Here is a 21,901-nt window from a genome sequence, read left to right on the forward strand (position 1 = left end):
CCCAAAAATTGTTTGGGAGAGGAAGAAGATATTTTGGGAAAGAAGGACACTGTCTAAGTAGAGAGTGGCAAGCTACCTTAGAATTTATATTGGTTCACATGTAAAATCTGAATTGATAGGCTTACTTATCGTAGCAAAGAGAAATTGTTCTGAGTTTTTACGGTTTATAGATGAGGCTTTTTAAATCTTTATTGTTAGGATTTGAGCATTTAAGGTTTTTTTGGTTATTTTTTGTACTTAATTACTTAAGACTGAATTCTGTGTACTAGATTGTAAGCTCTGAAAGCAGGATTTTATTAATATTTTGTTCACTACTATGTCTTCAGTGACTACAATATTAACATACAGTAGGTGCTTTGTAAATATTTGTTGAATGAATGCGCATTTTCTGTTTTTCTGGAAAAGTTACCTCTATTTCAAGATGGGACAAGGAACAGGGATAGTGAAACTTTAGGGAAACACTAGATTTTTAGACTACTTTTATGAGCCTTAACTTGGTAAAAATTAACTGACTCAAGGTTAGTTTAATTTAGCTAAGTCTATAATTACTAAAAATGGTATGATAGTTTAAAGTCAATAAAGATTTTAAATTATTTCAGAATGAACTCTAGATTGCAAATTTAGGTTAAGAAAGCAGTTTTTTAATATCTAAATGATATGTCCTGATTTTAGGATTTTTAATCTGCTGACACATTACATACTTATTTTCTGCCTTATTGTGAATTGCTTTAGAAAAGGTTAGTGGAATTAATGTGACCATTTAAGCAGTTTTAGGTGGTTTCCTTTTTTTTTTTAATTTATCAAATGTAGTCTTTCTAAAACTAAGGATAAAAATTTGTTTTTCTAAATAAATTAGAAATTTTACAAGGCTTACTGAGAACTAATATAATATTTCAAATAAACTGAACTGTAAAATTCTTAAATGTTTTGGCTGGACATCATGTACGATGAACTCTAACAATGACAAGTTAAAGTTATGCTTGGAATTGTTGAGCTCATATATTAAGGTGGATAGACTGTAGAACAATTTTAAGTAATTTCAGTCTGTAAGTTTGTCTATGTCCTGTTAGTAGAAAAAATTATAGTAGTTGTATGTGAATAAACATGTTTGAATATATTTAATCATACGTTTTATTTTTCTCTTTTAGGTTATTTTGCTTTATGTGCTGTTTTCATAAAAAATTGTCCCATATTTTAACATTCAGCTTGCTGTATATGAATAAGACTGCTAAAAGTGTTAAGAGTATAAATCAGTACAGTGAGAGCAGAGGCAAAAGCAATTATGCCATTATTTTTCCAAAAGCTTACCATTGCTTATGGGAAAAGGAATGTGATCTTGACTATGATCCCCTCAATTTAAGCATGATTAAAACCTGTCTTCACTTTCATGTGAAGATACTTCTAAGTTGTCAGTAATTTCAGGGTTTTGACTGCTGAATGATTGGATAGCTGAATAGTATTTTAACTGAAGTACTTTTAATGCTTCCTAATTCAGTCAGTATATTGTTCATGTCTGTGACATTCAGATTAAGATTTTATTTTTAAAATTAAATTAGACTGAGGTAATGAAATAAATCTCATATATAAAAAACTTTTGATAATAACAGTGAATTCCTAAATGCATTTTGAAATTAACCATTTACCTGAACACCTTAAATATGTAACATTTTGTATCATGCTGATCTTGTAGCTATAACAAGGCATAGGTATGATATTTTTGGCAATTCTAAAATCTTATTCTAGGCTTCTCTTGCTTTCATTTACTAAAAATAAATGCTAATAACAGACCCGATATTTACTTTTATTATCATAAACACCAGAGAAATAATGTGTATTCCCATCAGGTTAGTGATAAGGTAGAGTTAAGGGAAGAACAGTTTGTATGCTTACATGAAAGACATTTTAAGATTCCACCTAAAAATGGACATGAGAACACAAGCTCTCCTGTTTCCCTCATTGCATTATTAATGAGCCTTTGGTCTTTCAAGAAATGGTCTGGAGTCTAAGCAAGCACTTGGTTGAATACTAATATCTGAGAAGACTTATGTTTTTATCACCCCGAAAACTCTGAGTTACAGCAGATCTAAAAAATACACAGTAGTTATCAGCTCTGTGCACTGTTAACATATTTTAGGATTTCAAATTTTAAGTCAAGTAAAATAGAATGATCCATTCTGAGCCTTAATTTGCTTTGCTTGTGTCATGTTGTGCATGATACACATAACATTTTCTACAAAAAAAAAAATTCATTTTCTATTGTATAAATGTAGCTATCAGGCTGTTATTACTTCAAGATGATAATAATGACTGTGGTGTTATTTTAATCTTGGTTTTAAATTTTTGGATTATTTTTAAATGACTATATAGGAAACCCTGGTGTCATAGTGGTTAAGTACTACAGCTGCTAACCAAAAGGTCTGCAGTTCAAATCCGCCAGGCGCTTCTTGGAAATTCTACAGGGCAGCTCTACTCTGTCCTATAGGGTCACTATGAGTTGGAATCGACTTGACGGCAGCGGGTTTTTTTTTTTTTTTTTTTTTTTAGTGTAGTATAAAAATAAACTTTTAAAGAATAATGAGAAAAATAATGTGAAAAAAAAAACTACCTTAAAAAGTTTAAAGGATTTAGGGTAGAGTTGCCAACTTAGGTAGGGTTTAAGTTGCAATAGCTGGAACGTGATTATTATTTCTCATTGAATTTGTTTTCTTATTTGTAATATAGTGTCAATCTGTCACTGATAAATTAACATCATTTAGATTATCTATAGTGTTCTGTCAAATAGATTCAAAACTGGTTTTCCTTATTGGCTGATTAAAAATACATGTGTTTACAGATTTATGTATATTCCCTCGAGGATACTTGACACAATAGGAGATTATTGAAATTAGGTGCTTGGATAAAACAGTAGCAATTAATAGAACAGCAGATAACTAGTTACCTTTCCCAAACATGTCTGTTTATTTAAATGCATCTCTTAAAGAAATGCATGTTCTCTTTTTCAGGTGAACTTCTCTCATGGCTTCTTTTATATGGAAGGCTAGAGAGATGTTTTGTCTTTCTTACTTGCCCAACAAAATTATAATGGATGTTAAAAACTGCCACCATTAAGTATCTAAAAACAGTACTTTGAACCTAACTGGTCATCACTAAACTTCATGGAGCTGCTTTCTTATGTAAGCAGGGATTAGAGTGGCCTTTGTTACATTTTTATTTTTGTACAAAAAACTAACTCTTGTATCTGACTATTTCTGAATTAGTTTTTCTGATTCTTTTTTTCCCCTTATTCCATTTCGTTGGGGAGTGGATGAGTGAGAAATACGTTGAAACATGATCGTTTGAGTTTGAGTAGTATATCAGCATATTTTGAAACTTTCGTAGAACTTTTGGATGTGAATATAATGTTCCATAGGAATGCTTAATTCCTAGAAAGGTTCTCATTTGATACAAAAATGGAAGTTTTATCAAAAAGATTTTTGTGCTTGAACCCATGACCTAACTATTTTCTTGATAGTTCCCTTTCTCAAACAGCTGAATTTGGGTTTGTTGAACACTTTAATTTACTGACTTTAAGGAAAGAGTGCCTACATTGGTCCTTAGACCATTACTTCCTTCACATTGTTCAATCATGCAGTCTTACAGTAAAATATAATGCCTAATACTGTGAAGGTACCGCAGTATTATTCAGTGAAGGCCCAAAACAAGACTAACATAGATAAGAGGCTGCTGTTTAGAAATACAGGGTTGTCATCTCGTCTTTGATTGTGTTATAAGAAAAAATTGACACTGTACATTGCTATTCTTTAGTTTTTCTCTTCTCATTTACTTTTTAAATCTTAAATAAAATAAATGGCTTCCAATTATTAGAATGATCATTATCATGAATGAGATACATGTACAGTAAAAGATTCTAGAGTAACTTTAGATGTAGGATTTGATAATGATACACATCTGCTACGACTAGTAACACTTCTGTTACTCTTTCAACAAATCATTTAAAAATCTGAAATTCTTAGCTAGGCCTTCAAAGCTGTTCCCCATTTACTAAATAGCCAATCTTTAGTCTCTGTTCTTGATTTTCTGAAATCGTTTTCCCCATTGTTAGACCTTTTCTTCATCTTTATTTTTTATTTCCTTCCTTTGAACCTATGCAAAAAGTTATTTACACATGCTAGAAATTAGAAATATCCTCTTGCATCTAATTTGCATTTGCCCCTATTTTTTTATTTTATTGTTTTATTTGTGGATTTTAAAAGTTTTATTGTGATAAAATATATAACATATTTGCCATTATAAGTGTACAATTCAGTGACATTAATAACATTATTTTCAAAACTTTTTTATTACCCCAAAGAGAAACTCTGTATCCATTGAGTGATAACTCCCCATTACCACTTTCCCTTCCCCACCCCAGTCTCTGGTATCCCCTAATCGACTTTCTGTCTCTATGAATTTGCCTATTTTAGCTATTCCATACAAGTGAAATCATACAATAGCCTGTCCTTTTGTGTATGACTTATTTCACTTAGCATAATGTTTTCAGGATTCATCTGTATTGTAGCATGTATTAAAACTTCAGTCCTTTTTATGGCTGAATAATATTCCATTGTATATATATGTACTATGTTTTGTTTACCCATTCATTCATTGGTGGGCACTTGGGTTATTTCCATCTTTTGGCTATTGTGGATAATGCTTCTCTGAGTATTGGTGTACAGGTATCTGCTTGAGTCCCTGCTTCCAATTCTTTTGGGTGTATTCTTAGGAATGGAGTTGCTGGGTCATATGGTAATTCTATGTTTAACTTTTGTCTATAGCAGTGGTACCATTTTACATCCTCATACCTCTCTGTTTTTTTGAAAGTTTACTTATGTCACATACATAATCAATTGTTCATATCAGTTGTATGAATAAATACAGCTATCCTACCAAAGCCAATACATTCTCAGGTTGGGCAAGGAAAATGGGTTCTGAGTGGGTGGCTCTTCTATAGAAACATTTTGGTTATTATTCTAACTACCTGACCATTGGCTTCCTGATGTTGGAGAAGGAATCTGTCCCTAATAGGCTGCTGTTGTTATAGACACATAAATGTTTTATCTGAGAATTCATTTTAAAATATATTAAATGCTAAATGCAGTCTTCCATCTTGGCAGTTTGATATTTTTACGTTTAAGATTAATAAACAATAATATAGCTACTACTTTTCACTTTGTGCCTGTTGACTAATTATAATACTAATTTATTTGCTTCCTTTCTTCATTTTGCTATAATGCACTTGGACTACACAGATCCTTTCTCTGCTACTGTAGATGCTGTTGATGATGCCATTCCAAGCTTAAATCCTTTCCTCACAAAAAGTAGTGGTGATGTTCACCTTCCCATTTCTTCAGATGTATCCACTTTTACTACTAGGACACCTACTCATGAAATGTTTGTTGGTAAAGTACCATTTAACCTTTTTTCCAATTAATGTTTATACTGCTAAGTATTTTTTACCTAACCATTAATTATTTTTAAGATACAGCAATAATTACTTTGAATTTTAGTATCAAATTTTAAAATAAACTAAAAATCAGTAATATGGTAAGGTTTTTAAATTAACGCTATTGTCCCTAACATTAATTCAAGTTTTTGGAAAAGAAAATTTCCTTTGATGTTGAACTTTTCTTGGTGTTTTTGTTCTACTCTATTATAATACAATACTCTAGCTGTCCCCCATCACGTGCAACATCCTGGTTATTCAGAGAGTTGGTTATTAGGAGAGTTGCTTTAAGAGTATCTCTTAAACTTATTTATATAAGTGTGTGTGTGTGTGTGTGTGTGTGTTTTCCTCTGTGCTTAAGAAAGAGGGTGGTTATCACTCTTAGAAGTTATCTTAACTTTTTTTTTTTAACTGTTGCACAGTACAATTTTAGGTTGTCTAAAATCCATATGGAAACCCTGGTGGCATAGTGGTTAAGTGCCACAGCTGCTAACCAAAAGGTTGGCAGTTTGAATCCACCAGGCACTCCTTGGAAACTCTGTGGGGCAGTTCTTCTCTGTCCTGTATGGTCACTATGAGTCGGAATCGACTTGACAGCAACAGGTTTTTTTTTTTTTTTGATCCATACATACCCTCTGTCCCATTCTTAAGGGTCTCATTTCATTGTTAGCCCAGAGGTAAATGAAAAGTAGGAAGTATGTATTCCATTGTAGCTAGTGAGGCAGAAAAGCAACTTGAATAGCCTTTAATTGCTGTATAAAAATATACAAAAAGGCAAAATTTCATACCAAAGTTATACAGAGAAGAGTAAGTATTTAAGGATGTAGTAAAGCTGAAATAAATGTTTTTCGAATCCTGCTAAAAAGGTGCTAAGTCTTATTTAGAAGGTGGTGAAACTGCTTTTATTCAGCTCAATAAAAGAGCTTAAGATGATACGAATTTAAACCTTTGATTATGCAATGTGCGGAAAGTCATCAGTATACCCTAAGTAGATCAGGTGGCTGCATTGTGTTAGATATATACGGGAGAAAGGAAAGTAGATGGCAAGAAAGCAAGTTAATAGTGGAGATTTGAGGAAGTGAGTTCCAAGGCTCTGCTTATGTATATCTTGTCTGATAGTTCAGGCCGTATATATACCCAAAGCATAGTGATTGATTGTAATAATTTCTTCATGCCATTGTAATACTTTAAAATTTATTTTCCATTAAAAATAATGAAACTGAATTTCACCATTTTGGAGAATTTGTCAAGTGGAGCATAATACTTGGTGGATAATGAAAGGGTTACTAGAGTTTTCCTTGGAGATTTATTTTACAGGTTTATTATTTCTATACATTTACAGAATATGAACCAGTATACATTTAGTAAGTATGGCTGCAAGTTTCTTTTTAAGTCAGTTGCCTTATTTTGGCATTATGAAACAAAGCCTCTGCATTGGTATTCTGTGATATTTCCTTGTTTAAGGTCAGAGCGGCACTTGGCTTTCAGACTGTCACATCTATATCCACTGAAGAGGGGCAGGATACAGGGCAAAAACTTAAAGTTCTAGAGGTCAGAGTTACTTCACATTCAAACAGAAGCAGAGGGAAAAGATATGGAAGCCATTGTGAGAGAGTTAATTATTCAACTTTCTAAGAAAAGTATAACAAATATACTAGAAGTATCGTTTTCCTTGTGTTTCTTAAATTTGTGTCTATGGTTAGGGGTGAGAGGAAGACCAGAAAGCAAAGCAGATTAGTAAAGTTGATGACCAGATACTCTAAGGAGGTAGGTGCATTTGAAGCTTAAAAATCACAGAGTTGGTGGTGTAGGGTCAGCAAAGACCTCCAGAGAAAGTTGGACCAGCTCTCAACTCTCATACTGGGAAGGGAGTATTATTGCCCTTTTATGAATGAGTCAGCTGAGTTCCAGAAAAGTGAGATGCACTAAGATAACCCAGCTAGTGGAAGCAAGGCCAGGTGGGAGACCCACAGCTTTCTTAGTGTAGTGCTCTTGCCCTTGTGGAAGTACAGACTTTGATTTAACCCCTGTATTCTCTTTGAGGGCAAGTAGTAAAAGTGAAAGTACAAGGTGTTCTTTCTTTGAAAAATTTCACCTGTTAAGTGCTAATATTAAAAACAAAAATCTTACTGTTAATTATTCTTTTATGAAAATGAGTAATAAGGGGATAAGAAGAACTACTGATGTCTATCTGTTAGGTATTAGCCTAAAACAAGGGTTATCAGACTTTTTCTTAAAGGGTCAGATAGTAAATATTTTTGTCTTGCAGGCCACACAGTCTATCACAACTATTCAATTCTGCCATGATGGTGAAAGCAGCCACAGACAACACGTAAACATATGTGCTTGGCTGTGTTCCGATAAAACCTTGTTTACAAGGATTTGCAGTTGTAGTTTGCTGATCCCTGGCCTATAAAAGCCTTTTTGATAAAAAGACCTTCAACCTAAGCTAAAAGTTCCTAAGAAGTAGTAATAAAAATACCGACAGTTTATTACCAAAAGACCACCCAAGGTATGCGGTTCCTAGAGGTACATTATCTAATTAGCCAATAGCCACATGTGCCTGTATGTTAAAGACAATTAAAATTTTACTTCCTCAGTTGAACTCAACACGTTTCAAGTGCTCAGTGGCCACATGTGACTAGTAGCTCCCATATTGGACAGTGCAGATTATAGAGCCTGTTCATCATCAGAAAGTTCTGTTGGACAGCATTGCCCTAGAACAACAGTCAGCAAACTTTTCCTCTGAAGGGCCAGATAACAAATATTTCAGGCTTTACAGAACACAAAGTCTCTGTTGTACGTTTTTCTTTGTTTCTTTTCCTTTTTTTAAATAACCATACTTTAAAAATGTAGAAACCATTCTTAGTTCATTGGACTATATAAAAGCAGGCGACAGACTGTAGTCTGTCAACTCCTGCTTTATAGGGTTAAGAACAACCAGAAAAATAAGGGAACAGCCATGTAGACCCTGCCAAAAGAAAACATTTATTTGATGATATGATACTCAGTGTAATAGGCAGCTTTGTCCTCATTGAAGCCGCAAGAACACTGAATTGTCAGTCAAAAAGAGTGGGTTGTGGTCCTAGTTCTGCCATGTGCATGTCGATGAACTTGTCTGGGCCTTTTTCCTCATTGGTAAGACATTACAAGATAGGTTAGTATTGACTAAAAATCCAACTACCTAGTATTTGTTTTTCTAAAGAGATGTAGTGTTGGTTATTAAAAAAAAAACAAACTTTATTGTCAATATAATAGCTCTTTTTAAAATATAATACCATGAAGTCTCAAGTTCTTTTTTTAGTAAGTTGTCATTTGAAGAGTGCCAAGTGCTTGGATTCCCCCTGTTGTTTCGTTTTTCTCATTTACTCCATCCCACTCTTTCTGTAACTGTCCCTCCTCATCTTTCTCTTCTTTTTTTCCTTTTCTTTCCTTGTATGCCTTGTCAGATTTTTTCGTGGCTCTCAAAGTGATACTAATATACCCTTATGTGCTATCAGCCCTCTACTGTAGCCAGTTATTTTGGAGGCAGTAATGCTAGCTTTAAAATTTATCAATTTAGAAATTGAGGGTTTTTTTTCTTAAAGTGAGTTTTTTTTTTTTTTTAAACTTGATAAGAAAAATATACTTGTTTGCTTTTGAAGAGCAGATAATTTTTTGCCTAATGTTGTTTGCCTCGCTTAAGTACATGGTTGTTTTGTGAATAGATGCCTACCATCTTGTTTTAATCCATACTTGGGACTTGGACATTTTCTTATCTTCAGAAGAGTTTTAATATTACAAACTTAAGGAATTTCAAGCTCTTCGTATAGAGTTTAATAATAGAGCAGTAAATAATTTGAACTTGAGCAGTGTGACATGAGTTTAGGGAGACCTGGCGGGGGGGGGTGGGGAATGTGCTTTCCCAGACCTGCATAAAGGCTATAGAAATGGGAAGCAGTTTCTAGGGAAGCATGGCCAATTCGATATGCTTCTTTGTCTCTCCAAGTACCTAGGTAGGTTTTTGAGTAGGTTTGACACGAACAGAGAACCTAGATCTTGACTTTAGTTATAAGAATTGGACATGGTTAAATGTATTTAAAGATGAGGACATTTGATGGAAAGAATATGGGTTTTTTGAGTCTAGTGAACTTGAGTTTGAATTTCAGTTCTACTACTTCCTTAAATGACTTTAAAGCAAGTATTCAATCTTTCAACGTCTCTGAGGGGTAAATGGGCTGCAGTGAGGTTTGCATATATGACTATAACATCTAGTACAGGGCCTGGCACATAAAAAATTATTAAAATGACTGTTAAAAACCATCTTATGTATTTTGACCACTTCATACTTTTTACCTAATCACCAGATATAATCTTGAACATTGATTTTTTGTATTGCTTTTAGTTTTTAAAATTGCCAGGTTAGTCACTTTTTGACCCAGCATTTGCTGTGAAGAGCTTAAGAAGTTCATAAAATTTGAATAGTCCTAATGAAAAACATAATAAATTATTATAGCTGTAGTAATAAACATTTATTTTTCTACCTACTAGTTTATGTAAGGCAAACAATTTAGGATAAACTGAAAACCCCTAATTGATTCTGGAACCGAACAGATTAAGGTTCAGGTCTTATTTCTGCCAGTTACAAGATCTTGGACCTTGAGTCAGTTGTTTAATTTTTTAGTTTCATCCTCTGTAAAATGGGTTTAATAACAACTGTCTCATAGGGTTGTTTGGAGGTTTAAAGGGTTAAATAAGATCTTGTTTGTGAAGTCTGGTGTGGTGTTTAATGGGGCTTAATAAATGGCAGCAGTTATTTTCACAAACAAGTACAAGGCCTAACGTATTACTGAACTACCCCAAAATCCATTAACAGCCCAGTCGTCCCCCCCCCCCGCCCCCGCCCCACCACACCTTTTTTAAGATACTGGGATGCATTTCTGTCCCATGAGCTTGTCAGTTTTGTACCTTTTAGTTAATTTATTGTTGTCATCTTGAGATTTGCCATCTTGAGATGTTAGCCTGTAGCCTGGTGCTGCTGGTCAGTGATGAAGTTTTCACTGAGCCCTCATGAAATGAAAGAGTATGCAGGACAACGTTGAGATTATTTCATAAAGTTAAGCTTAACTTGGAGAATCTGGGGTGTTTTTTGTCTCTAAAATTTCCTATTTCGAAATGGTGATTTTATTTTGTTTCTCCGTGTTAAGAAACTTTTAAAAATTGAAAGTAAGTGATCCTGACCGTGTCCCAAAAAATGGATCCGGAGACAAAAGGCTATTAAGTTGATGATGTGCATTGAAATGATGCAAAAAAAAAAAAAAAAAACTCTTACCCTGAAAGTGTGTGTATTATAGGCATTCATTAATTAATTAAAAGGTTGTTACTTTGAAAATATATTGTTTCTTTTCCTGGTAGTTAATAAGTTATTGTAATTTATTAAAAATTTTATTTTTACATCCTTTCCCTCCGCCATACATAGTAACTTTTTAAACTAGCTCTGGATTACTTTATATCCTTTCTGACCTCTTTGCTGCTTTTAGGTAATAGTATTTTATAATACCCTGGTGTAGTGCAAATGGTTAAGTGCTCAGCTACTAATCAAAAGGTTGGTGGTTTGAACCCCCCCAAGAGGGACCTTGAAAACCCTATGCAGTGTAGTTCTACTCTGAAACACAAGGAGTCGCCATGAGTTGGAATCGACTCAGCGGCAACCAGTTGGTTTGTTGTTGAGTAGGACATTTGGCTTTTCTCATAACTTCTTACAAAAAGAACCAGTGTATCTACTCAGCAGACAGAAATCTATCATGATTAATTATGTGCCTCTTGCTACCGTCACAGTGCAAGAAGTATACATCGTACAGGCTTAGCAATTTAACATTTTTAAGTGTTAAAATGTTGGAAATGTTAAATGTGTTAAAAATGCCATTAAATTGCTAAGTCTGTACAGTTCTAGGAACTTTTTGATGAATGGTCAGGAGATTTATATACTAAATTATTTCGTTTTGGCACGTACTATTTTTTAAGAAATAGAGTTCGTGTTCTCATTTTATTACCAGTGTCTTTGAGATAAGAGTGGTTTAAGTAATTGTGGAACAATATCAAACTTGTGAATTCTCTAAAAATTTGTGACGTAAAGAATATTTGTTATATGGTGTAAAATGCTGCTTTTACTTGGTTCCCTGGTGGTACAGTAGTTAAGAGCTTGGCTGCTAACCAAAAGGTCAGCAGTTCGAAACCGCCAACCACTCAATTGGAAACCTTATGGGGCAGCTCTACTCTGTTCTGTAGGGTCTCTATGGGTCGGAATTGACTTGATGGCAACAGGTTTTTTTGTTGTTGTTGTTTTTTAAGTAGTAGTATTAATGTGTAACCAGCGTATGTGGGTCATTGTTAATAATACTCATTGTTTTCTGGCTTCTCCGTCTTTGAGGACCTTCTTGGACTTCTCACCAACTCTTGTCCTACTTTTTACAGTTTTCTTTAAGATCTGTCTTTCTACTCTAACATCATTGTACACTAAGAATTAAAAGTGACATTCTGACAGACAGAAGATTCTTTAGCAGAGAGGTAGGGGAAGAGAGAAAACCCATGTTTGGTAGTAAAGAAGTTCAACTCTTTCTAAAGGTATAGTTGTTAATCTTCTAATACCAGATTTGTGTATTTTACATTCTGACTTTATGTAGTTTAGAGAGGGGAGTACCTTAGGAGCCATTTATTACAGTCTTCTACAAGATGAAAGAATTCCTTTTTTGTGATCCTTGCCAGACTGTTCTTTGCTTGGATATATTCAGAAATTGAGAGCTCTGCAAGTTATCTGACCAATGATTTTAATTCTTTAGATTATTTTAATTCTTCTTTTCAGCCCCTAGAGATTCAGAGCTTCATCTAAAAAGATACAGCCTTGTATAATGGAAAATTTTACATATTGTAACCTCAGCATACACTGGCTTCAGAGATCTGAGCATGGTATTTGTTTACTGAATGCCACTAACATCAAGTGTAATGCAGGCAGGAAGGAATAAGTTTCCTGTTTATGTCCTGGTGTTTCAGACTGAAGTTAGGTAAATTAGCATATTGATTGTATACTTGGTCAGTTCCCCTGTTGGAAGAAGTAAGTTGGAGGGTGGTTAGAAGTTGAAAGTTCTTTTTTTTCTTTGATGTTCTAAAAATGCCTAGACACAAAGTGGACATAAAGATTAGTGAATTGTACCTTTCAGAATCCTGCTGCTAATAAAATGAACTTAAACCATATAGGTTTTGATTAACTGTAGAAGAAAAGAGAGAGAGAAATGGAGGTTGGATGGGTAAAGGGAGAAAGACTTTTATCTTGAAGATACTAAGTAATTTTTTTTTTTTTTAAAGAATCCTAGGTTATTTCATTACCAAGTATATATTCATTTTGTTATATGCAAAATCCAGGAATTATATATGTGTTTTGTTTTTAGCATACAAAATTAAGGTAGAATAGATGGCAAAAATTTTATTTCTGTAGCAAAACAACAAAAAGTAATTCAACATCAGTTGCTGTCTTCTTTTGTCAGTGGAATGATTTTATTATGGAAAATGCGATCACCACACACACAAAAAAAATGTGGTGGTGCAGAAAATGGTTAGCTTGCAGGGTTAGTTTTTTTGTTTGTTTCTGTTTTTTTGGCTCTGGAAATTTATTGCTTTTTCCATTCTATTGTCATCATTATTAAAAAGCTATAAATGCAGAAATATTAAAGAATTGCACTTTTTTCCATTTTGGTTTTTCTCAGGATTCACTCCTTCTCCAGTTGCACAGCCACATCCTTCAACTGGCCTTAATGTTGACTTTGAATCTGTGTTTGGAAATAAATCTACAAACGTTATTGTAGATTCTGGGGGTAAGAATTTTTTTTTTTTTTTTTGTAACTATTATAATTTGGATTCTGTGTAAGAATAGATAATGCTTCTTTGAACATGTATGAGTAGATTAAATTGGGGTTTCCGATGAAATTGCTTCTACTCGCTCCCAAAGAAAACTATAATGAACTATTAGCCATTTCCCTTTCCTTAGTGACAGTTTTGACTCTGGGAAGATTTTGTTTCTCACAGAGCTACGTAAGAGACACAGAGAGATTTTACTAAGAAATTAAAATGTAAAGTTACTAGTGACTGTCTAGAGTATTATGCCTTTTCAGTCATAATTTTTATCTTTTCTAAAATAAATAATAACCTTAAAGTATGAAACTGGTTGTTTTTGAAAAGTAGGAAAATATAACCTGTGGGTATCTTTCCTTGTTAGATAAATCTGTGTATAAGCAACTAGAATGTATTAAGAATTAGAGCTGTTGGCTGCAGGTTTTTTTTTTATTGTTTTAAGAATTATAGGTACTTGGTCAGTTGTCTTAAAAGAACTTCACAAATCCAAGGATACAGGTTTTCATTTACTATCTTGTTAACTTGAAATTTGTAAATATTTAGGGTTTCTATAAAACTGACACTCAGTAATTCTGTTTTTACCATGAAGTGGCCTTTGATTTGGTTAGTAATTAAATTTAATCCATTTAAATAGAATATATTGAAGTGTTTTTAATTTTATAAAATATGACTAGTTACAATTCAAAAATAAATAAACTTATAAAGAATATGTGTAGGCTAAGAATTTTTTTTTCTGTACACCTAATATGTTTATAATTATGTTTTTTTATGCATTTTGCTTTTTCCTTTCAAGTTTGTCTTACTGGGAAAAGGGATAAAGGAAATAGAGGCCAGTCGTTCATATTTTGTAACCCGCCATCTTTGATCACTTTTCTTTTTCAAACTCTGAGAACTTGAACACTTCACTTGCTATTCCTGGGCCATCCTAATGAGTCCACCAGTGGGCTGGTTGGGTTTGTTATTACCTCCTACCCTCTGATAGAGATCTTAAAGGGATTTTATTTTCATTTTCAGGCAATGTCCTAATTTATTAGATGGCTATTGGAAAGTAGCTTAGCAATTTCTTTGGTTTTAAAGAAGAAAGGAGATGATTTCATGGTTTGTTTTCACTTATTTTTAATGGACACATACCTTACATCCTCCACTTGATGAATAAAAGGTCTATATAATATTTCTTAAAGTAAAAAGAACTTTAAAAAAATTTAAAGATACTTTTTTTTATCTATATTGCTTCAATTTTGAGTGAATCTTCAGAAAATATTGCTGGGTGTGGGGAAACTTACATTCCATTCCCTCCCTTTCACAGCTTAACAATAAGAATAGTTTACTTGGTTGTGTTTCTCTTCATACATTTTAACGGTAATGTAATTTGTCATTATATTATAAATGATTTCTGTGCAAGTAAATACAACCTTTTCAGTCAGTTCTCTGTGAAATGGAGAATCTCTTCCTTTTCCATTTAAGAGCATTTACCTAGTACTCATTTTTTTTAAAGAGGATTTTTCCAGTGAACAAACAAGGAGAAAAGGCAGAGACCCCTTTTAGGAAGCTATAGCACCATAAAGTTCCTTACAAATCCTATTTCGTCTGTTTATAACTTTAAGGCTTTGATGAACTAGGTGGACTTCTCAAACCAACAGTGGCCTCTCAGAACCAGAGTCTTCCTGTTGCCAAACTCCCACCGAACAAGTTAGTATCTGATGATTTGGATTCATCCTTAGCCAACCTTGTGGGCAGTAAGTATTCTTCAGATTTTTTTCTTCTTTAAAATAAGTTGTTTTATAAAAACAAGTCTAGTTTTAAAATGCTTTGTTTTTCTCTTGTACTAGATCTTGGCATTGGAAATGGAACTACCAAGAAGTGAGTGTTTTGTTTTCTTTCCTCATTGAGAATTCATCTTGAAAATATGCATAGAGATGTCAAGTGTGCATCTTAAATGCATTGTTCAAACTAAATATATAGTAAAGAAATTTTATAACTAGAGGTGTTAAAATATTCTCACATATTTATTTAAAGTGATGTAAACTGGAGTCAGCCAGGTGAAAAGAAGTTAACTGGAGGATCTAACTGGCAACCAAAGGTTGCACCAACAACTGCTTGGAGTGCAGCAACGATGGTGAGTCAGAAAAGCTCATGATATACTAACACGTGAATAATTTAGTTAAATGTGTAACATGAAAATGTTTTTAAAATGATAGGCATAGAAAGGTTGTTGTTAAGTTTTAGAAATATAAGTAATTTGTGTTTCTTTTCAAGGAAGCTTATTGACTGAATTTGTCAGGTACATTTTAATAGCTGACATTGATTTATGGCTTACTATGTGCCAGGTATTGTTCTAATAAATACGTTGTGGTGTTATTTATATAATCCTCAAATTAACCCTATGAGAAAATGGAGGCACAGAGTTACTGAGTAATATGCCTGGGGTGGCAGAGTTCTTAAGTAATTGAATGAGTTTTTAGAACCCAAGCAGCCTAACAACAGAGCATATGCTCTTAATCACTACCGTATTTTTACTCAAATAGCATGCACTCCTACGTTTGTATGCCAGCCGCTCCCTCACCCCGTGAGGTATTTTCATAAATGTGCTGATTTTTTTATATCAACATGTATTTTCATAGGCATGCTATGCTTATTTTTTTTTACAGTACATAAAAAAAATTAGCATAGTGGTGCTTACGAAAATACCTCATGGGGGAGGGAGTAGTTGGCAAACAGATGTAGAAGGTGCAAATTATTTGCATAAAAATATGATATTGGTCTCATATTTATGACTTGTTTTTCTAGAATCTGATTTTTTCAGATCTCACCATTGGTAAAGACACTGTACTTGGTTCTTGTTAATATAATTTATATATGCTAATTCATTAGCTAACATCTAGTACTGAAGAAGAGCTAGGAATGATTTTAAATACTGTAAGGTACAGTTGACCGAGAGTAGCCTTATGGCTGTACCTTGGTGCTTGGCGAACTGCTATTTTACCAATCCAACAGGTCTCCCCGGGTCAGACAACAGTCATTTCTTGTAGAAAAATTTGAAACATGTCTTCTCGTAACAATGTCCTAGTAGTAACATAGGCTACACATTGTAGCCATTCTATTATTGTTGAACACTCATTGTCCTTGTTATAGTCACTTTCTTGTTATTAAATTCCTTCCAGAGCATTGCCCTGTTTTCTTTGGGTCAGTCATGTGTTAAATTAGTAGGGATGAGCTAAAAAAAAAAAAATAGCGTGCTGGTAAAATTTTGTGTGGCATTATCTAAAGAGTTTTATTTGCTTCAGACTTCATGAATGGAAAATAATATTGAAATTTAGCTCCCTTTTTAAGGCAATAATTTTTCACTAGTTGCATTAACTGCCCTTGCTAATAATAAAATCTTGCATGTAAATAGTTTGTAGATTTTGCTCCCTCACTCGCTATCTTGAGCCTGCAAATGATGCACTCCTTGAAGTGGTTTCAGCACGTATGATTATCCCGGTTTTAAGGATTAAATTATATGATTTTTTTTTCAAAAGCAAAGCAGCTAAAAAATAGTGGATTTAAATTGAAATCCATTCCTTCTGACTCTGAATCCAGTGTTTTTTCCACTGTATCACAGCTCACTGACTAGGAGATGGTAGGAGGTTAGTGGATTTTATAGTCTTGTGTGAACTATACATTGATAATATGTGAGGGATGATATAAATACATAGACTAATATAATACAATGAGTGTTTTCTTATTTTTTGAAATTAGCATTTATTCATGTGAGATATTAGTAGTCGATAGACAGGACTTGCCTTAGTATTGACTACTAGAATGTAATGGGCATCTAACCATGTAGAATATGTATGCAATTTGATGATACGATAACAGTATTTATGGTGCTGTGTTGTGTATGGCAATGTCTATCATCTCTAAAGGATTTTGTTAATATATTTTGTATGCATTGTATTTTATAGGTTTTGTTTTTAACGGTTAAAGTTTAGGGCTGATGATGGGATTTACCAGTTAGATGAACTGCTGCCTATGATGTTTCTTTACATTTCTAACCTTTTTATTAATCCTTAAGCACTGTCAAGGTTTTAAAATTTTTTTAGAATTTAAAACAAATTAATTGAGATTTAATTAAAATATTTAATGATGTCATACTACAAATTATTTTAATAACTTAACTGCTTGCTTTTTTTCCTGTGGTAGACATCATTTGATGCAACCCTTTTTATGGGATGCCCTGAATGTTACACTGTTGACACTACTGATAGATTTTATGTTTTAGTGACACTTGTAATCATTTAAAATATGTTCATGTAAGAGGATGAGGCTGAGGACTAAATTTCCCTTGTCAACCTTGATAGTGTTTCAGTATAGATGTTCTTTCATTAGATAACTGGAATTAAAAGAGGTTTTAGATAGTTAGCGAATGTACATGTGAACTAAAATGCTCTCTGTGTATTTTTTGTTGTGTAAGTACTTGTTCTAATCCAGTGTTATTGCATTATGTAATTGTTCTCCCTGGGAAAAACAGAATGGCATGCATTTTCCACAATACGTAAGTGACCAAAAACTAGCCTTTTTGCAATAAATTGGCATGCTATTAACCACTGCTGTAGCAGAATCTCATAACCTTTCAGCTATTACTTATTTTCACATTCAGATTTTTAATGTGCCAGAAATTCTTCCTAGCACCTACTGATTTCATGGGTGTGTTGCAGAATTAATTCTGATGGTGGCATGGGAAATACCAATTTTTTTTCTTGCTTAATATTCCGCCATTTGCTGCCAGATGGCTGGGTGTCTGTGTGTGTATCTGTGCTGCCACTATGCACTTAATGACTTCTGAATGAAGGGAAATGTGGATTGGGGTAATGTTTCAAGTAACAACTGCATGAAATGTTACAGGCTTCTGCTGTACTTGGCAGTTTGTCTACTGCTCTTGCAGATTTTGGTTAAGTAGGGAGAGACCAATAAGTCCTACATGCTCACCCAAATACTAAACTTTTGACTATTCACTTTAGTGTTAATTTTTAAAAGTTATGCTTCATTTAACTTCTCCATGCATATGTTCGAATTGCCATATAATTTTTTTTTTTTTTAATGTTTCAGAAGTGTTATTGGTCTTTCACCTGTGTTCAGTTTCAGTCTTCATTATAAGATAACACACAGGGAATGTTGTTAAGACAGCAAATTTATCTGAAATGATTCTGTGCTCAGGTTATATGTTAAAAAAAAAAAACCAAACCCCTTCTTGTCGAGTCGATTCTGACTCATAGCGACCCTATTATAGAGCATGAGTTAAAGCAGGAGGAAGAGGGAACTGTAAACATCTTAGTGGTAGATGGTTCTTTTAAACATTAAGGCATAAACTGACTTAAAAATTTAATGTTCTTCCTTCAAATTGGTGCTTTGCAGAAAATAAATTTTGTGGGATAAATTAAAAAGGAAATCTAATGTACAAACTCTTTATATGAGAACTGTGATGCATAGAAATAATATACTCAGTAGTGGCTTTAAATCATTGGGGTCTCTGAAAAGAGTGAATGAGGTCCTTAGAAACTAATTTTTTGGAAGTTCAGGTTATTAATTGATTTGGGATCTTTAAATTTTTTCTTTGAGTGCTAAAGAAATGAAGTACCCAGAAAAACATTTCAATAATACTACTTTTTATAGGTAAACATTTTTAAATATTTTTAAAAATCTGAAGATTTTTAAAGCTGTAAAAGCTTATTGAAACCCTATATCACTGTTCTACCTAAGTTTAAGTGGTATTTTTCCTTTCTAATATTTCTGCTTTTCTGCTAATTTTTAAGATTTTTTTCCATTGGGCATTAATCAACAGTTATTAACGATCACAAGGCCATTTAATCACAGCTGTCTTAGCAATTCTTTTTAATGGAACTACAGCTTTTGATTCCTTCAATTCAGTTTACACACAATGAGTTATACTTGCTCGTTTGTTTTTTTCTTTGACTATGTCAGGCACCCCCCGTAATGGCCTATCCTGCTACGACACCAACAGGCATGATAGGATATGGAATTGTAAGTATATTTTCAGATACAACTCTTTGAAAATATTCTCATTCATATTTAACAGGTTTTTTTTTTTTATAAGCATAACGGAAAGAAGAACTTGTTGCCCCTAGTGCCTAACACAGTACCTGGTATGAAAACAATGTTATATAAATATTTCTAGAATAGTTATCATACAGTAAGTATTACTTATTAAAGTTCGCAGTATTACTGCACTTATTTTTTTGCCTCCCTTACCTTTACTAAGCATTTTACACTTAGTTACAAACTCATTTAAGCATTAATATTCTATGCCTTTGTTGCTGTGACTATAAATTTAATACCAGTGAGGTCTTATAACCTTAATATACTGTAGTGGAAAGTAGGGGTTAATACTTCTTGAATTCTGTAGCAGTAAATTTCATCTAGTAAAAGCAAGAGAAATCTTCCTGTGTCAGTGGTTTTTATAGTACAAAAATAGCCCTTTAACCTGCAGCCTGCCTGTAATCCACAGCCTAGACAGGCTTGCTCTCACAGTTCTCTCAATATACAGATTCACTTAGATAAAACATGGAGATAGTGGCTTCAACCAACAGGTACAACTTTGAGAAAATGTTGCTGGTAGAGGGCAGCACTCTGTCCCTTGGTTTTGTTACTGTGGCTGCTGTGCTACTTCTTCATGTGCATTGCATGGAAGTAGCTCCTTTCATATGTGTGAAGTTTCCCAGTTTTTGGGTTGGTATTCATTACATAAAAAAGGAGCCTGCACAAAAACTCAGGCCATAAACCTAAAATGAGGTTCTCATCTGTTTTCAAGTTTAGTTGCTAGGGAAATTCCAACAGTGATGGCAGGGCTGCTCACCCCCTTGGAGGAAATCCATTGAGTTGCAAAGTGAACTGTAGCAGTATCAATTTTAATCTCAGATAGGAAGATTAATCAGATTATTTATAGTCTTGTCCTGTAAGTAATTTTAGCATTATAAATGAAGACATATCTAAAATTTAAGATCATAAAAACCATTTTGGCTGCAGTTGGTGAGATTTGGAAATGGCAAAATTGCCATCCATATCCTCTGCTTTCCATGTTATTCCAAGGAAGAGTTCAGAGCCTTCTGTGTCTTTGATTGGAGTCACAAATAGTTATCTAAATGGCTGCTATCATCTTGAATTTCATAATGCTAGAAATAGCCGGAGTCTACTTGAAAAATAGAACTTCTATTTTATACCCTGGAGTGGTGATTTTTAAAGAAACAAAGTTAGTGGTTGAGATTCTATTTTCAGTTACTCAAGAATTTGTGTGTACTCTAAGCCCATTCTTGGCCATCCCTAAAAATACCTGAAACGAAAGAATCAGCAAGAGTAAACCTCTTCAAAGAGTCAGCTGTTTTTACTGTGATCACTTAAGTAATGGAGTAAGAACTTGATTTGATATACAAAGGCAATTTCATTTAAATGTCTTAGTTTTGTAGTTTCAAATTTTCTCTGTCTAAAGCTGGCAAATTTGGAAATTTTGGAAGTTTTTTAATCAAAATTATTTTGTCTGCTGTACTGTAGTAAAGTTTAAATTTTGCAGCTCATTGAATAGAAACATTTATTAGGCTTTGTTACAACCTTATAAAAACGAGCATGGTAAAGATTCCCCCCGCCCCCCGCCAAAAAAATACTCTTAAGAAAATTTGTAGCTGTTAGTCTTATTTGCATTCAGAGGAAATTTCCCTTTGAATTAAAGCAGAGGTCCTATCCCAGTCATCCTTCTCATTTACTTACTCATAACAAGGAAGATATGCATCAACATCCTTTAACTTGATAACCTTTTATTTTTTAGCCTCCTCAAATGGGAAGTGTACCCGTAATGACACAGCCAACCTTAATATACAGCCAGCCTGTCATGAGACCACCAAACCCCTTTGGCCCTGTATCAGGAGCACAGGTATTGCATGCTACATGTAGCTGTTTTAATGCGCTGGATTTGGAGGAATACTAGAAAACCCTTTTGTACAATTTGACAGTTTTTCCTCCTCATAGTGAATGCTAATTTGCTTAATGTCTTTCTCACAGGAAAGCTTTTAGGAATATCGATTATTCAGAGGGAAAGGACAAGCAAATAAAAAATTTTAAAGTGGAAAATTCCTGACAACTTATAGTTGGTGGATCCAGAGGATGGTTTATATAAGGTTAAGAAGTCTGCTTTTTGTTCATGGTTCTGGCATAGTTATCCTTTCTGAGCCCCAGAAATCATTGACTCAGAGCGCTAGCTTCTTGGCTTACAGTTTGAATGATGCTACAAGGATGTTGCCCTTGAGATGTTTGTAAAACTACTGACAAGTCTCCAAGAAGTTGTGAATATAATTTTTTCATTAGGTAACTTCTTACTACTGGGGATTGTATTTTAAAACAAACAAAAAAGGGGGAAAAAATCTTGAAATTCCATGCTGACCTGATTTCTTTAGTCAAGAGACTTTCCTCTCTAGATATTTCTAAGGCTCCCTCTTCCATTTCCTGAAAATTCACTCTAAATGGTCCCTCTTTGTTTTTTTTATCTCA

The 21,901-nt window shown here is 33.7% G+C and overlaps 1 protein-coding gene across 12 annotated transcripts in view; it reads left to right on the forward strand.

Moving 5' to 3' along the window:
• Positions 1-21,901, forward strand: part of PICALM (phosphatidylinositol binding clathrin assembly protein) — a 106,800-nt gene that overhangs the window by 72,552 nt on the left and 12,347 nt on the right. For 2 of the 12 annotated variants that reach the window (XM_049889608.1, XM_049889616.1), the window contains exons 13-20: positions 5,289-5,438; positions 13,222-13,329; positions 14,971-15,102; positions 15,196-15,226; positions 15,383-15,482; positions 17,877-17,900; positions 19,328-19,387; positions 21,183-21,287. In XM_049889608.1, coding sequence (XP_049745565.1) covers positions 5,289-5,438; positions 13,222-13,329; positions 14,971-15,102; positions 15,196-15,226; positions 15,383-15,482; positions 17,877-17,900; positions 19,328-19,387; positions 21,183-21,287 — 710 coding nt within the window. The remainder of the gene's footprint in view (positions 1-5,288; positions 5,439-13,221; positions 13,330-14,970; positions 15,103-15,195; positions 15,227-15,382; positions 15,483-17,876; positions 17,901-19,327; positions 19,388-21,182; positions 21,288-21,901) is intronic. The other 10 variants (XM_049889609.1, XM_049889610.1, XM_049889612.1 and 7 more) reach the window with 10 other exon arrangements.

The sequence above is a fragment of the Elephas maximus genome, chromosome 7 (assembly GCF_024166365.1).
Source record: "Elephas maximus indicus isolate mEleMax1 chromosome 7, mEleMax1 primary haplotype, whole genome shotgun sequence".
NCBI lineage: Eukaryota > Metazoa > Chordata > Mammalia > Proboscidea > Elephantidae > Elephas > Elephas maximus.